We start from the raw sequence: 17682 nt of genomic DNA, 5'->3' as shown, positions 1-17682 counted from the left end.
AAAGGAGAAGAAATCTTGGGGTGAGGCGAGGGGGATACCACATCCGTAACATCCCCCAGGCCTCAGGATGGGGTTCAGGGGCCTGGAAGGGAGGGAATGCCCAGTGTGCATTCCTGGTTCTGCCGGGGTCGAATTGAGGAACCGACGCCAGGTTCTCCCTCTTCAGGGTCCCAGCACTCTCCTGCCTAAAGCTGGAGGGTCTGATCCTTACCTCTGTCTCCACCCTGCTAAGTGTAGGGTTAGGGGAGGTTGCTGTGAAGGTAGCAAACCTCCACACTGTAAACCCCAGAGCTGGCAAGGTTATCAAAGGCTCAGGAAACCTTTTCTCCCTAGCCTCCTTGTCTCCATCTGGACCACGAGGAGCAGGCCCTCGGGGGTGGAGTCTCCCGACTAACTCTCAGCCCTCAGCTTGGTCCTTCCCATGGGTAGGCACTGGGGTCCAGGAAAGGCTATCCAGGACGAACTAACTCCCTTTAGTCTCTCAGTCCCCAGCATGTGTCCCTTCCCATGTAGAAAGCTACCCACCCCGACTTGAAAGTCTGAGGCTCCGTGGGGCCCAGTCCACAGAGCTCCCAGAAAAAGACCAAGGCAGTGGGTGGAGAAGCAGCTCCGGATGTGCAGGGGAAAAAGGGAAGCACAATCGGTGAAAGGCAAGGGGCCCCTGCAGACAGTCAGGCCAGCCTGGTAGGAGGGGGTGAGTGGAGAGTCTACCTGGTGCATTGTCTGGCTGGCGGCAGCACAAGACTCCCTCAGGACTGGTGGCCAGCTGAGTAAAGGAGAATCTGCCACTCTAGCTCAGCCTCTACCCGGAGCTGCCACGTCTGTGGGGTTCACGGAGCACACACCCTCTGTACACACACCCTCACCACTCTCTCCCGCGCTTTCACTTCCTTGAACATGGGGACTATACTGGGGCCAGCCCTTAACTCTGATAGTACCTTGATCTTACTCTTTTCATGCCCCCCGCCAGCTTTGGGGGTCTGGGTCTGCCGGCCCACCCCTCCTGCACCTGATCTCAGACACTTGGCCATTGTCCCCACCCTGTCCCGCTTCCATCAGGACGTGCCCTCTCCCCACCCCAAAAATTTTCTGATGTAACGTTCTTTGATTTTTTTTAATGCAATATCACAAACATATTGTAAAGTGCAGACTATAATATACTAAATCTCTCTGTCCCAACTACCAGCTCTGTCCGTCTCAATAGTTTGTCACATCTATTTTAAAAATTTTTGAGAACTAAAATATTACAAATAAAATAGAAGCCCCACTCCCTGATCTCTCCCCTCCTTCTCACCCCAGGGATAACCATCTTGTTGAATTTGATGTTTATCATTCTCATACAAGGCATTCTTTCCTCTTTGAGTTTTTTCTTCTTTGATTTGTACAAATATGAATTCTGTATGTTTCTTTGCATTTGTCTGAATGTAACTTCATTTGAGAATGTGGGTGCTTTAATATGTCCAAGTCACAAAAAGTGCTCACCGGTCTCTCCACAACCTGGAGACCATGTATTAAAAATAATTTTTGGTCCCAACTAACTCCACGGGACCAGCCACTCCTCATCCTGTCCCTGGTTGTACACGTATTACCTTCCATTCCAGGATGGAGACCAGGAGACCTTCAGTAACTCCCCTCGCCCAGTGGTTCCATCCTGATTCCTTGGCTCTCAGCCAAGCTGCTTCACACCCTGACATTCAGGAACCCCATTCAGACCTCCAAGCTTACTTTAGCCCAGGTCATTGAGTTGCTGACTTGACCTGCAAAATGAATGAGACCAGTGGCTGGCTGGCCTCAAAGCTAGCTAGGAGGCTGGCCCCCTCCCAATGTGATCAAAGGCTCTAGTCATTCTCTACTTCCCATACTGGGCCACTTAGCGGGAGTCTGGATTCTGCCACAGTCCAGAGGTTCAGCCACTGCTGTTTGCTTCCTGCCTCTTCAAGATACACATCCCATTGTTCTCACAAGCACCATCACTGGAGCTCTAGTCCCTGAGTCCAAAAACCCAATTTCTGATCCTTTTGATGACTAATTCTTCCCTTTCCCTGCCTCATCAATCCTGGACCTATCTCCTAAAGGTCTTCAAAAAGGAGAAAGCAGTGGAATTTCTGGACTTTCCAGACTACTGCCCCAGCCTTCTCTCACTCTCCTATCTCCACGCCCACTGTTGTGAGTTGCTCTTCCCCGTTCCTACCATCTAAACATTAACCATCTTTTATGGCTTAGTTCAACTCCTAAGTTGAACTTAGTGTTACCTCCTCCAGGAATGTATTCTTCTGCCCACTATACTGAAGTAGGCTTCTCTTTTCCTTAAACCCTGTAGCAATATGTCTCTACGTCACTCCTGACATTTGTCATACTTTGTGTTCTGTTGTAGGTGTGCGAAGGCTCATTTTACTTCCTAGCCTGTGAACCCCATCAAGGCATTCCTGTCTCTGTCCCAGAGTCTGTTACAGTGTTGGTAATACACGCAAGTGCTGGACAAGAGTTTGCTGAATAGAACAGGAACCTGCACAAGCCCCCACGCCCACCCCATCCTTAGTCCTGGAGGCTTGTAAGGAGAACCCTTCACCTGCGGGGAGGGCACTTCTGATCCACGACGAGTGTTCACTGACTTGCTCTCTCTGTCTCTTTTTGGCTTTTTATTGTCATGGAGCCTCTTAGATTTAGGGGGCTAAAATGATTAAGAATCTGCTTTTATTTCTCAGAGAAGAAAAGTACTGGCTTTTGAGTTCGAGCACTGGGACCAAGGATGAAAAGATCCTGGGGTCCACCCCACCATCATTCCTCAGTTCTGTACACTGGGGTCACTTCTCTTTTTCAACTCCCCAGGGGAGGTGGAAGTGGCCCTGTTGGCCTAAGTAAGGCAAGGAGCAGCCCTTCTTCCCTCACTCTGTCCCCACTGAAGACAGCTAGGGTTAGGAGTCAGCAGAGGAACTTAGGGGAACATTCTGAGCAGGCCAGCAGGAGGTTGCTCTGATAGGGGAGATCTGAGAGCTGGCTGACTTCCGGGGCTCATCGTACGCTCTGGGTCATGGGAGTAAGCCAAGAGCAAGGTCTGCCCATCTCAGCCACATCCTACTTCCAGCCTTCTTACTACAAGCTATAGATAGGTCTATAAAGGGTGTGGGATTTCTTCGTGGGGTAATGAAAACATTCTAAAATTATGATGATGATTGCACAAGTCCCTGAACTATACTAAACACCACTGAATCGTACACTTTAAATGCATAAATTACATAGTATGTGTCTTAGTCTATTCGGGCTTCTATACCAAAATACCATAAACTAGGTGGCTTTTACACAACAGAAATTTATTTCTCACAGTTTTGCAGGCTAGGAAGTCTAAGATCAAGGCGCCAGTACATCTGGTGTCTGATGGGAGCCCACTTCCTGGTTCACAGATAGCGCCTTCTCACTGTGGCCTCCCACAGCTGAATGGGCAAGCTGGCTCACTGCCACCTCTTCTTTAAGGGCACAAATCCTAATCGTGAGGGCTCTGCTCTAATCACCTAATCACCTCCCAAAGGCCCCATTTCCTAATACCATCATCTTGGCAGTTAGGATTTCAACATATGAATTTTGAAGGGACACAAACCTTCAGCCTATAGCAGTATATGAATTATATCTCAATAAAGCTGTTTAAAAAAAAAAGCCACACACCTATTAGAATGGCAACGACAATGCGACAGGCCTATAGCTGTTCACGGCAGAATCAATCATGAAAGGAAACACTGGAAGCAGCTTAAATGTTCAAAAACAGAAAGATGATTAAATAGACCACAGAATAGTATATAAGTTACCATTAAAAATTATCACTATGAAGTCTGTGAGCCAGCAGAAAATGTTTATGGTTTGAAAATAAGGGGAAGGTTTCTTCTTCCTCTTCCTTTCCTTTCTGGAATAATTCAGTAATAAAGGTGACACAGAACAGGTAGACAATGTGCCTGTGGGGTAGGGGGAGTCACAGTGGCCCAGAGCAGGGTGTTGGGGCTCACAAGGAGTAAGAAAGGCATCCATATGGTTAGACATGGCCCAGCGTGGACAGTCAGAGCCTGAGTGGGGTGTGGAAGTCATCTGTGAGGCGAGAGTGGCAACAGAGATGGGAACGTGGTTATAAGGGAAATGATCAAATAAGGACAACAGAAGCCAGATTTCAGAGAAGGGCCTTGGAGAAGCTACCCCCTTGTAGCAAAGAGCACACCACTTGGGCTTCAGTTTCTCAATACCATTTGCCACTAAAAGGAACTAGGGTTCCTTGGAGAAATAGCATTTCCAAGACTGGGGCAGGTAAAGCAAGAGATGAACCCAAAACATCTCATTATGCCAGGAAAGTAAGGAAGTGCTCAATGTGTCGAAAGGATATAGAAGCCAGCGTGAAGGGGCTCCCAGTGACCAAACTGGGGAAGATCTGAGCATCAAAAGAATAAATGATTCTGTCTACAGCCATGCTACCCTGAATAAGCCCGATTCCATCTGATCTCGGAAGCTAAGCAGAGTCGGGCCTAGTTAGTACTTGAATGGGAGACCACCTAGGAAGATCAGGTGCTGTAGGCATAAAAAATAAAAATAAATAAAAAAGAATAAGTGATTCTAATATTCCCATAGTTTGAAAGTATTTTCCCCTAAAATACTTACTAATTTCAAAGAGGAAAAGAGTAAGTTTAAAGTGGAGAAAGTTGGCTATAGTTGAATGGTGGTCTCCAAAAAGATAGATCCATATCTTAATCTCGAGAACCTGTGTGAATGTTACCTTACTTAGAAAAAGAGTCTTTGAGATATAACTAAGTTAAGGATCTTGGGATGAGGAGGGCATCCTGGATTATTCAGATGGGCATTACATTCAGTGACAAGTGTCCTTGGAAGAGACACACAGAGAAGAAGACACAGAGGAGATGGTGATGTGAAAACAGAGACAGAGACTGAAGCGATGCAGCTACAAGCTAAGGAAGCCAAGGAAATGCCCAACGGCGACCAGTAGGGGGGAATGGATCCTCTCTAGAATCTTTGGAGGGAGTGTGGCCCTGCCAATACCTTGATTTGGGCTTCCGGCCTCCAGAGCTGTGAGAGATTACATTTCTGTTCTTTTAAGTCACCAGTTTACAGTAATTTGTATGCAGCCACAGGAAACTAATACATTAGCAGACACCACCTTAAGCAAGGGATCAAATGAACATCCTTGGTAATGGCACAAATCAAAATCAGTTGATAGAATGCAAACAGACACATACAGCATTGCTTCTGTGACATTCTAAAGATGCATGACCTAAATCAAATCACAAGGAAATATCTCACAAACCCAGACGAAGGAGACTCTACAAAATAACTGGACTATAACCTTTACAAATGTCAAGGTCATGTAAGTCAAGGAAAGACTAAGGAACTGTTCCAGATTGAAGGAGACTAAAGAGACATGCAATGAGTAATTCTAAACTGGACCGTTTTGCTATAAAAGACATTATTGGGACAATTGTCAAAATTTGAATGGACTCTGAGGATTATATGGAATTAATACCCTAATTTGGATGGCTGTATTGTGATTATGTAGGAGACTATTCTTATTTGTAGAAAATACACACTTAAAGTTTTCGGGGATGGTGGGGCATTCTGTTGGCAATTTACTCTCAAATGGTTCAAGGAAAAAAAGTTCTGCATAACATACTTCCAACTTTTCTGTACATCTGTGATTGTTTCAAAATAAAATATTAAAAAATAAAAAATAAAGGAGGAAAAGGACACAAATCATAAAATGATTGCATATATATATGCATATTATCACAGACTGAAAGGAAATCTATAATAATAATAATTATGTTAAAGAGGATTTGTGTAACATTTCTCTGCTTTTAAATCTTTTGAGTTTAAAGAAAATCTTTTGAGTTTAGTTCAATAAATATATGCTGAGGACTTGCTATATGTCAGGCATTGTGCCAGGTCCCAGGGATACTGAAATAAGTGACGATGCTGACCTGTGTCTGCAGGAGAGAGTACCATGGGACATTAAGGACAAGGGTGCTGCTGGAGCACGGGGACCACCTGACCCCAATGCAAGGGAAGGGCCTGGAGAGAGGGATGCTTGGAATGTGGTCCTCTTGTGTCTCTATTAAGAATAACAATAATGAAAGATGTAGGGAGTCTCATCTGCATTGGGAGCCCTGAGGAGGGAAAGGAATGTGGAGAACGCAGAGTCTGTAGAGCATGGGCGGCTGGTGGGCTGAGCTTTACGGCTCAATCATGGTCTGAAACAGTATGGGGAGGGATTGGAGTTAGACTCCAGAAAAAACTCTAGGTGGTGTGTGGAGGGACCTGATGGACTCCTAGGAGAAGGGCAAGGGGGATTGCGGGGGACAGGTTGACATCACTGGTCTTTGTGCTCAGACCCTGGAGGAGACCACAGTGGCCCTAGTTCAGGCCACGTGGAGCCCCGGAGCACAGTCACTGATGTTTTGGCCTTACATCCTCAGCTAGGCTGTCCTGCTGAGCAGGGCCCCTGGAGCCAGTCCCAATCTGTTTCCTTCTATTCTTTGACAGGAAGCTCCTGGAGAGCCAGCCCCCACCCCCTCCCCGCCCCAGCACTCCCTCTCTCTTTTCCACTATGGACAGAGTCTTCACGGAACGTCTGCCTGCCCGTCAGAGACCCAGCTGACATGGGGGCTGTCAGAGCACAGCAGTTGTGCTGGACGATCCTCGGCTTCCTCCTACTCCAAGGTAAGAGGCACGTGCCACCCTCCTTCAACAGTTCCTCTCCTGGACTGGCAGTCCTGAGAGACCGTCTCTCCTTTGGGACACAGACCACACATGCTCTCTATCCAGGGCTGCGCCCAAGGGAAATTCCAGAAGCTTTCTGTGAAGGGGATCATTTGGATTGGGAGATGGTCATTATTAGGCAAGGGTAAAATAGCATATGGTTAAACCTTTCTGTGGGAAAATTTCCAGGGTGTATTGGAACCCCCCAGAGGCTGGCCTCCAGAATTGCTGAAAGTAACTGTCTTGGTGTGGGACTGAGTCCTGGAAGCTCCTTGCAGGGTGTTCTAGCATAAAATTGTCTGTACCTTGGTGATCTTTTCTCTTCTTTCATATGGACAGTAACAACCTGGGGATTCTAAATATTGACTTTAAGCTCAAATCACAGCAAGAGGGAGTTGGGTTAGAGACAAAGAACTGTTTGCCAAAGAGGATGTACACAGCATCCTCACTCAGGGGCCTAGAGGAGAGGAGAGGACATGGAAACCCCTCTCAGACAGGGGGTCAAGAAGCAGCTCATAAGGGGTCCTCTAATTAGGGAGCAGTTGCTGGGAACCATGAGAAATCCAGGAGATTCTGACTCACAGGGCAGAGACTTCCCTTTGGTCATCCCTTCCCCACCCCCACCTCACCCTCCCCCAGTCTTCTGTGGAAGATTCATGAACCTGTGCTCAAAGCAGCACAAGAGAGTGTAAGAGTGCTCAGATAGGGAGGGAGGATGGATCTTTTTTGATGATAGGTGAGATGGCCTGAGTACCAGAAGATTCTGCCTCCTGGAGGGGTCAGATATTTCTCTAAAAGTCCATGGGCTGGAAGTAAAACTCTGATCACCCTCATCCCACTACCACCTCCTCTTCCAGGAGGAGAGAGTCACATATTTGATCTTGGGCTGGGGGACCAGGCTGTTGTAGAAACTGCAGAAATGGCAGAGATTAAAGGTGAGACTCATGAGGTAGCATTTTCACAGGTCTAGGTTTCTCCCAGCTTTCCTACTCACTGCCCTGTCGTGGCAAGTGCCAGGGCTAGGAATGCCCCCCTGTAAACGCTACCTAAGCCATGCTCACTGCTTGAGTTTCCTAACTTCTCACCCCAATATCTCAGGGCATTTATCATCTCCTTCATTTTGGTGGGCTGAGAAATCCTTTTGAGGATATTTACTCCCACGAAGGGACTTGACAATGGATATACAAAGTCAGGGCAGACTTGAGACGGAGGATTTGAGAGAATGGCGCAAAAATTTAAATGTCTAGCATTTATTGAGTGTGTACTATCTGTCAGGCACTGAAATAAGTACTTTATATGCATTTTCTTTTCCTCACAACCACTTACGGGGGATTAAAATCACTTGCATATTAAGGAAGAGAAAACTAAGGCCCAGGTCAGTAAGTGACAGAGTTAGGATTTGAACTTGAGCCTATCAGACTCCAAAATCCATGATTTTAATTACTAAATTATGCTGCTGAGGAAAATTGGGTGGTGGTGGTGATGGAGGGGGAAGGAGAGAGAGGCTAGACCCAAATAAAGCAGGTAGAGATTAGAGAGGAGAGATAGGAAAATAAGAAATGCCGTTGGCCAACGTTCTTTGGGTATCTGCGTGCCCAGTGGTCAGAGACACCCAGTCTGTAGGAACAGATGCTCCCTAAATCTCTCCTCTGCTCACAGAGGAATATACTGGTGTCAAAAAGTTCCAGTAGCGGGAGGGAGCAGAAGACAAAGAGTAGGCTACTGGGGCTTGGAGCTTGTGACTTTAGAATTCCTTTTAAGACACTAGTTTTGTTTCTAAATAAATGCAGGAAGGCAGTGCACTGTGCCCTCCCACTAAAAACTAAAGTTATAACCTTATGGAGCTTAGACAGTACCTTAGATATGCTTGATCAATAACTGACAGATGTTTTCAGGACATACCTTGGATTGAAAGGATCATTCTCTAGTCCCTTATAAGTCCCTTATAAGTTTTAACTCCCCTTTTGACCACCCACCCAATGGGTCCCTTATAAGTTTTAACTCCCCTTTTAACCACCCACCCAATGAGGGAATAGGGTTACCAGAGATGGTAACCTGAAAAAACGTGGTCCAGGGTCTGGGCAAGCTGGGGCTTGGAAACTATTAATTCTACACTATCCAAGTGATAGCCGCATGGAGGAAGGCAATGGCTAAAGAAAATAAACAGACCAGCAGGCTGCCACAGGCTGGGTTGGCCCCTGGCCTCTGTTTATCCCGATCAGGTTTGGTGCTTCCCTGATGATGAGGGGCCAAGGGAGCAGGAGGGCCAGGCCAGTGGCTGAGGTCCCAGCTAGAGTGGAAGGACGGGAACCCAGCTGGGCGGCTCCACTTCCCCACGTTGTTTTCCTTTCACATTGTTCACAGGTTTCAAGAATGATTTCATTGTGGAAAATGAGCAAACACAACCCGACCTTTGAGGTCCCACACACACAGGGGACACATATATGGGCACACAAAGTGCAGCACACACCACACACACACACACACACACACACACACACACATCTGCATGCAGGTCAGCAGGCATACACATGTACTTACAAAAAAATCTAATGAGGGCTTCTCACTGGGGCCTTCTAGTAACTGACTCCTCCCTGGGTTTGGCCAACAACGACCATTTCTGAGTAGCCTCTGTCTATGAGAATAAATTGGTCACTCATTCTAGAGTTTCCCTGCCTCCTGCATATAGCTCAGAAGTTGCTCCCTGTGTGGGCCCCTACCTCCAGCTGGAGAAGGACAGAGAGAAAGTCCAGATATCATCCCCTATTCCTAACTCCATCTTATTCACCACATCTTTCCATCTCTTCCCTTGGGGCGGGGTCAGGAGTACAATATTCACAGGGGAAAATGGATAGCTCAATGCTAGTATAGAGAGAACATTAGCCTAGACACCTGGAGTCCTTGTATGGACTTGGCAGGTCACTGGCCCTCTGTCCTCGAATACATCACTAGTTTGAAATAATCTTCCCCTGACCTGTGTCAGGTTGATATAAAACCCATGTGATATTGAAGAGACAGGAAAGAACTCTAGGACATTGGATCATGAGGCGGTGGTAATGGTGCTATTCAGTCACAGTCTCAGAGGAAGACAGACCTGTGAGCTGCAGACACATCCTTTAGTCCTCTGTTAGCACAGGAGGCTGAGAAAGCCAAAAGGCCTGGGTTCTTCTGTGGGCTCTGTACAGGGCGGAGACTCACGAAGCTAGTCTGCAGTGCTTTGCTTTCTCTTGCAGGCCACACCTACCAGCTCACAGCAAAGCAGCCCTCTAGCTCTCAAGGTAAGACCAAACACACAGGCCTCCTCCACCATTTAGGTCTGGGAGCTTAAGAAGGAGAGGAGCTCTCAGCCGTTTTGCACTGATTAGGGCTGGGCCAGAGCTCTCAGGACATCTAAGGCTGAGCTCACCTAGGGACATTTTTCAGCTTGGCTAGTCTAACATGGCTTGAAAGAGGAGAAAGATGAATGGCTGCAGGTGGAAGGTGGGATAGGAAGAAATACTAGAAAACACCAGCTACAGGGAAGGAGAGAGGAAGATAGAACAATAGGAGGCAGCAAACCCTCAGCCTCAGATGATCTGTTCCAGGAACCTTCAGTCCAAGTCTGACCACAGAGCCAACTTCTCCCAGCACAGGTGAGTGAGTGTGGTTGCCAAAGGGCCTATCCCTGCCCCCTCCCCAGCCCTCTGCCCAGCCCCTCAGGCTTACCTAGAGCCCAAGCATTCTCATGTGGGTGAGGGAGTGTGGTGTCACCAAACCTGCCCCACCTCCAACTCCCCCTCTGCCTCTGTCTTTTCAGGGGACAGCCCTTCCTCAGAGCCCAACAACCCAAGCCCTCTGTCCAGCACTGGTACCCCAGGTACTCTGCCACTCAGACTACAAATGCCATCCAGGGAGGGCCCAATGAGGAAGCAGACACAGTTTCTGCTCTAAAGGAGAATATAGACTAGTAGGGAAACAGGCAAGTAAAGAGGATGTCACATTGACAAGTAAAAAGCAAGGTAAGAAGGGTGGTGTTGGGCATAAGCAGAAGGTGCTGTAGGAATCCAGACAAATGTTAACCATTTCAGACTTGGGGGCCAGGAAGGACATCCCAGAGTGACTGAGTGCTGAAACCGAGGCCCAAGAAGGAGTCAACCAGATGAAGATTGTGGGGTAGAGGGTGGCAGGGTATATTCCAGGCAGAGGGAACTGCACAGGTAAAGGCCCAGAGGTAAAAGAGAGGAATTAATTCCTCTTCTGGAATTAAAAGCAGTAACGAAAAGGATGATTTTGGACTAAAGAGCCCTCTCTGTGCACATGCTGGCTGAAGCCCTAAGCAGGCCCCTGGCTGCTTCCTAACCCATAGCCACTCCAGAGAAGGCCTCGCAGGTCCCCATGGTAGCCAATAAACCCATGATGCCAAGGTCAAGCACCATGGATGGTCACTCCCCGTTCTTGCTGGGCCTGACTCGGCCCCAGCCACAGCAGCACACATCAGGACTTGGTGAGTACCTGGGGCTGGCAGTGAAAAACACTGGGTCATGTCTGGCTGGGTTGCTTCTCCTCTTCAGGGTCCTGCCCGACAATGAGGGGTCTCAAGACCAGGATTCAAATCGGCAGCACCCTGGTTTGAGAGACAATGAGAGAGGTTTGGTGGGGAGTAAAGACAAGGACTTGGGCTTGGTCACAATGAAGGTAGAAAGAGCCTGGACTCGGGACTGATAAAGGCACAGAGAGGGAAAGGGAGGGTTAGGAGAATCCAAAATGATGGAAAGGAAGACAGAAAGGTTAAGGAAGGGCTACATGCTTCTCAGGGTAGGCTGGCCTTCACCCAGCAGCATGGGAGAAGAGCTAAGTGGGGGTAGATACCCTCCATCTTGGCCCTGCTGTTTCATGGCACAAGTACAGGTGTCCCAAGCAGGGGCAGCAGCAGTGGCAGCACAGGCAGAGTTATGTCCTGTCTGTGCTCACAACGAACAGCACTTGACCCTTCCTCTCATCCTACCCTTTGGCTCTGGGATTTATTTATACTCCCAGATTTATTTGGGAGGGGCATGAGGACAAGGAAATGAAACAGCAATCAGGCCTGTAGTACGAGTTGAAGAGGGGAAGAGATGCATGACCAAACCACTTTTTAAGAAGGCCAGAAACTGTGCCCCTTAGCTAGCAGTCTGGCTTGTTAGATCAGTGCCTAGGGACAAACATCTAGTGTCCTTCTTCCCTCTCACTTAGACCCTTGGTGAAACAGATGGCCCTACCTTGCCCAGGGACTCCCTATCTCTGCAGCATAAATCTCTTTCCTATGGGCTCCAAGGGGGTGGTGGGAAGAGCACAAGGAGGGAAGCATCCTGAACTTTCTGGAGTCCTCTTTAAATAGTAACACGAGCAACGAGTAATGCTAGTCACGTGATCCCATGTCACTCATGTCCGACATCCATCCTCATGGGATCTGGTTGGAGGGGCAGGGTAGAAACATGAGTTCTCTGCAGTTCTTTACCTGGTAGAAGCGTGAGGGGAACTAGCTCTGTCTGATAGGTTGTGTCAGTCCCTTCTCTGATGCACCCATCCCACTTCATTTTAGGCACCTCTCAAAATGTTACTCCCAAATCAGCCACCATGAGCCTGAGAACAAGAGAAGACTCCACCATCTTGGCCAGCCCTACATCAGAGACGGTGCTCACTGTGGCTGCATTTGGTGAGAGGGAAGAGAAGGCGGGGCATGGCAGGGATCCCACCTCTGAACTGACTTAAATTCTGGGTCTAGAAATCTCACCCATTTGTGCTAGGAGGGTTTGGCTGATGAAGAAGGCTCTGGTAGGAAAGAACTGACTTTCTGGTCAGTTCTTTTGGGCTCTTCTGGGTTTCCATGTTCTTATGAGAGGATGGGGCAGGGCTGCAGAGCCCACTCTGGCCAGGGCAGCAGGCTGGGAACTCATTCACTCCGCAGAGAAGGGGGGTTTAATTTGCTCTGGAACCTATCTACACAGCACTTATCTGGGAAGAGAATTTGAACTCCTGTTACTCTCTTTATCCCCTCTTCTACCTCCCCTTCACCCCATCCTTTTCCCTGTTCAGGTGTTATCAGCTTCATTGTCATCCTGGTGGTTGTGGTGATCGTCCTAGTCAGTGTGGTCAGTCTAAGGTTTAAGTGTCGGAAGAACAAAGAGTCTGAAGGTACATGCCTGGACCTCAGGGCTCCCCTTTGCCCCTCTCTGCTGAGGAATCCAGAGCTAGATTCTAGGACTGACACCCAGCCTAGAGTTGAGGGAAGGAATGGCACATCAGCACCACTAGATAAAGTGGGAGGGCCCACTTGGGTGGGTTTTGAGGGGCGGGTTGGGCTTCCGAGTTACAGTATGTGACTCCCAATCTGTGCCTTTGGATTTTTACAGATCCCCAGAAACCTGGGAGTTCAGGGCTATCTGAAAGGTAAGACTGTCAGAGGTGTAGCAGGACTGACCTCTCAGTCACCCATTCCAAAAGAGAATCAACACTTCCTGCCTTCTACACACTCAGGGAATCCTGACACCCTCCACTGAGGCCAGGGCTAGGGGTCGCCAGGATAGGGGGGGGACCTGAAAGGAAGCAATCAGTTGACGGGAGAGGGACTGGAACTCTTAAGTCCCAAAGCTAAGCCCCTATAACCGCTTCATGAAAAGTGTAGAAATTTAGACTCTAATATACTCCTTAAATAAGAAGATATTTATTTAAGGAACCACTTATTGAATACCTTGTATGTGCCAAGCCCTGTGGTAGATATCTTGTAATATTATCTCAAATGCTTAGAGCAATTCTTCAAGGTAGATCTTACTGCATTTTATACATTTAAAAACCAAGACTTAAAAGACCAGGTTGTAACTTGGTCAAAATCACACAAGTAGTAGGTAGTAAAATAAAGATTTAAATACAAGTCTTTGGGGCCTCAAAGCATACTCTCATTCCATTACGTTCCACCACCAAAATATAGGTTTATCAAAACAAAGGTCTAAATTTCGACAACCCTACCACAGTTCCTTGACCCCTACATTGCTCTCCCACTCATCTTCTCCATAACCCATGTTCTCCCTTCCTATCCCTAGCTGCTCGACAGCCAATGGAGAGAAAGACAGCATCACCCTCATCTCCATGAAGAATATCAACATGAATAACAGCAAAGGATGTCCCTCAGCAGAGAAGGTGCATTTTTCCTGGTTCCCTCCTACTTTCCATCTCCTCCTCTCTTTAGGCTTTTGCTCCTTATCCGGAAAGGAGATACTTTCAAAGACCCAGGCTCTTCTCTCCCCTTTCCTACACTACCATTCCCAAGAAGTTCACCCTTCCTCATTATGTATTTATTTCACAGGTTCTTTAAAAGTGATCTGGGGTCCCCACGAGTCCGAGGATGATATGGCTGCCCTGTGACTATTAGGAGGAAGGCGATGGGATCAGGAGAGGCAATGAACCACATATAAATTATTTTATTATTTCACATCTACTCCCAGATCTAAAGGACACTAGCATTCCTCTAGATCTGGGAGCAAACTACCAACATGAGAGACTCTTTCCCATATGGACAGCCACTCTAGAAACACGACCTGCTCCTCCCACCTTCTCAAAGTCACAGGAAGGAGGAGTCTATAGAGCAGGAGCAAGGAAAAATGACAAGGTGGATTGGTCCTTTCTACTTTGCATTAAAATTATTTTCTGGCCTGCAGTCTCATTTCTTTCACGGTCTATGTTCCTATGTGTATTTCTTAACAGTCTTCTAGCAGCTTTGGGGATTCTTTTTCTAGGCAAGGCATGTATGCAAGTCTCTGCCCCTGTGGAAAGCTCTCTCAGAGACCTGGGAGGTGGAGAGAACTTTTTGTAAGGCCTGCCTCGGTTCACCTGGTTTATTAAATAGGAATGAGGGGAGAAAAAAGGAGCTGTAAACAATGACCAGTCGTCACCAGTAAAGAAGTTTTAAATTTGAAGAGTGAGAACAGGAGGCACAATGCATTCTGATAGGAAACTGGAGTGGTGCGAGCTGAATACTACGAGGGCAAATGTCCTCTGCCTGCCCCCGGGTAGACTTACCTTGCGGTGGTGCTTGCTGTTGGGATAATGCTGGAAAGGTCTGGAGAAAGGATAGGTCTGTGACTTCATAAACGAGAGACCCACTCACTTTACTCCATACAACCATTATCTTTGTGTCTTAGAAAAAGAATAAAGAATCACAAATACTATAAAGTCATTTAAAGAGAAGAAGGAAAGGAAAGCAGTTATCTATTTCTTGGTAATGTCTACCATGACACTGGTTTGGAAATGAATACTGGTTGGGGACAGTCAATGGAAGAGGCATCTGTGTATGTGTGCACGGAGTGTTTAACTTTATAAGCACCTGCTAGTTGGCAGTTTAGAACACAGGGAGAACAGAGGTTACCCATTCTGAAGCCACAATATGCTATTTTCTTCTGGATTTAGATTCTGCAAGGTGCCATAAAAGAGAAAGCTTAGAACAAAAAATTTTACTCTCTCTGTCTCATTGAAACAATTCAAGTAGACCGAAGAAACCTACTGGATTCTAAAATCCTCTAGGGCAGGGCCCATAATCTCAGGTCTGTAGCTCCTATGTGGTACACCATGCCCAGCATATGAGAGGTCATGAACACTGGCTCTTGAGTGCAGGAAATATAATCATAAGGCCAGGCTCCGACACAGACTCGCGGCTTGATTTTGGAAAAATCACTACCCATCTCTGAGCCTGTTTTCTTACTTTTAAAGTGAGATAGTTGGACTATTTGCTTTCACTGTCTTTTCTGGTTCCTATATTCTATAGTTATATAAACTCTAGATGTAGTAAAAAAAGAACAATCTTTTAAGTAGAGAGTGCTCTGTGTGGGAGCCAGAGTCAAGTCTTAGGTGACTCTGGGCAAGTCTTTTACATTCTCTGGACTTAGATTTCCCCATGTATTAATGTGTATAACAGGAAGAATAATCCCTACCTGGCCCCGTCTACCTCACTTAGCTGAAAGGTAAAATGGAATAGTAAATGCAGAGATACTTAGGAAGTAAAAGTACTAATTAACAATTGTAGCAGAAAACGTGTACTACTACCTAGGTCCCTCTTCAGGATCAAGGCACTTGTTCCCCAGCTGCTGCTGAGGACTCATATAGCTGGTTAATGACTGGTTGATGGGGGTGGGGTAGGGGATGAAGACCCGGACCTCTTGCCTCAATTACTCCCTCTGTCCCAATCCTGCTTCCCCTATGACTCACAGCTGGTGTTCCCGGGAGCACTCACCAATAAAGCTTCAACATACAAATCTCAGCGTCTCAGAGTCTGTTTCCTGGATTACCCAACCTGTGACAGCACTACTACAGCATTTCAAAAAAATAATTGAGATGCGTATTTTATTTAAGTCACACTGCAAAAAAGCACATGATTTCTTAGCCAGTTCCAGTACAAAAATTCATTATTGGGATAGAACTCCACAGGCCAGGTGACATAACAATGTCTAGAAATACCGGGTTCTGTTTTAATTGTTATTCTGACTGCCATGGGCACTAAGTTCAACTGCTCATCATACTGGACTAATTAGTTCAAGGACATGGGTTTCATTCTAGGTAACTCAGTTGGCGTCTCCAGTATAAGGCCACGAACTTCTCCTGACTCTGGACAATGTCCTACAAATACAAGCTGTTAGTCATAGGTATTTATATGTGTGGGAGAGGGGGTAAACTGGTATTAATATGAAATTTAAAGTCCCTTAGCCTGAGAATGACACTGCAGTACCACATTAGCAATGTTGATTTTCTGGTTGCTAAATAACTATGCTTTGGGAAGGGGTTGAAGATGAATTCACTAAATGCTGAATTCTGCTCTCTGGCAAACTATGTGAAAGGGGGTTCTGATGGAGGATCCTACTATTTATGCAAATATAAGACCCCACCTCTGACAGGAAATCCGAGTGCAGCCTTCTGCAGCCCTTGAATCTTCCCTGAGACCAAACCTTTTCTTTGATGTCTAGACAACAGGATGGTAACCATTTACAAGACAGCTTCCTCCTTGTTCTAACTCAGGACTACATGGCCCCAAAGCAGGAACAGGTGTGGCAGGTGGGGCAGGATAGGATGGTTGCTGTAGAGTGTCTTTCTCTTACTCCCCACTCCCACCCTCCACCCCCCACCCCGCTCCTATGGGAGAGCAACCAGCAAACCAGCTAAGGTGCACAGGCCCAGCTGGACAGAGGGATCATTTACTCAGTATGTTTCTTCCAGAGGTGGGTGGGGCAGCTTCTCAATCATATAGGGCACAGAGCAAACCTAAGTATCATCAGCAAAAATTCACTACAGTTTAACAAGTATTTCTAAAAGTAAGTAGAGAAAACTAACAGATCTGAGGCTGGCTCTAGATAAAGTGTTTAGTGGACAAAGAATCACGGCAGGCTCTTGGCCCAGTTCTTGCACACAATTTTCCAAAGCCAAGCTAGTACTACTTAACTCTACTTGAATCTGCTGTAAAACATTGTGTGGCTCTCTACTCAGCAGTCTCTCCAGGATTTGTGGATGTCCTTTCTCACCTCTTTGAACTTCTTTCTATACCTGCCTCCTTATCTTTGAGAACTGCCTTAGAGATCCCAATTTCCCTTCCCTTATTTCCTTCCAAGTTGCTCTCTCATCTTGTGGGTTACTTTCTCCTGACCACCATCCTGAACACTTTGAGCCCGCAGCTTCCTTTTTACCAAACATAGAGACTGAATTTGACAGTAGGAAATATTTTTCTTGATGTGCTTAAACAAAAACTGGCACAGAAGTGTTCTAAATGTTGAGGTTTAGAGTTCTAAGTTAGTCCTGGTGATAGAGTCATAGAAAAATTCATCCATAAGTGTTCCTTGAGGTGTAAATGAGCTGAAGGGTACATTTACATGGCAATATCTGAGTAGGTTACAATGCTGAAAGTTTTTGTTTTTGTTTTTGTTTTTACTGGTTTAAGAGTAA

The 17682-nt window shown here is 46.7% G+C and overlaps 2 protein-coding genes and 1 pseudogene across 3 annotated transcripts in view; 2 read left to right on the top strand and 1 right to left on the bottom strand.

Moving 5' to 3' along the window:
* Positions 1-853, bottom strand: part of SMIM33 (small integral membrane protein 33) — a 4598-nt gene extending 3745 nt beyond the window's left edge. The window contains exon 1 of the mRNA XM_039836267.1: positions 712-853. Coding sequence (XP_039692201.1) covers positions 712-720 — 9 coding nt within the window. The 5' untranslated portion in view covers positions 721-853. The remainder of the gene's footprint in view (positions 1-711) is intronic.
* Positions 854-4435: 3582 nt separating this feature from the next.
* On the top strand, positions 4436-4554 carry LOC120581685 (uncharacterized; annotated as a pseudogene).
* A 2005-nt stretch (positions 4555-6559) lies between these two features.
* Positions 6560-17417, top strand: ECSCR (endothelial cell surface expressed chemotaxis and apoptosis regulator). Of its 2 annotated transcripts, XM_039836265.1 has the most exons (10): positions 6560-6705; positions 9978-10022; positions 10329-10376; positions 10541-10600; positions 11090-11227; positions 12305-12418; positions 12799-12897; positions 13116-13152; positions 13803-13899; positions 14066-17414. In XM_039836265.1, exons 1-10 carry the CDS (start codon positions 6645-6647, stop codon positions 14072-14074), a joined length of 708 nt encoding a protein of 235 aa, XP_039692199.1. In that variant the 5' UTR covers positions 6560-6644; the 3' UTR covers positions 14075-17414. The 2 variants fall into 2 exon arrangements, with proteins under 2 accessions (XP_039692199.1, XP_039692200.1); XM_039836266.1 differs by lacking the exon at positions 11090-11227 and having other exon boundaries at positions 14066-17417.
* Positions 17418-17682: the final 265 nt, after the last annotated feature.

This window comes from Pteropus medius, unplaced genomic scaffold, assembly GCF_902729225.1.
Source record: "Pteropus medius unplaced genomic scaffold, Ma_sr-lr_union100, whole genome shotgun sequence".
Classification (NCBI taxonomy): Eukaryota; Metazoa; Chordata; class Mammalia; order Chiroptera; family Pteropodidae; genus Pteropus; species Pteropus medius.
Note: the sequence above shows the minus strand (reverse complement) of the source record. Positions and strands in the feature narration are given on the sequence as shown.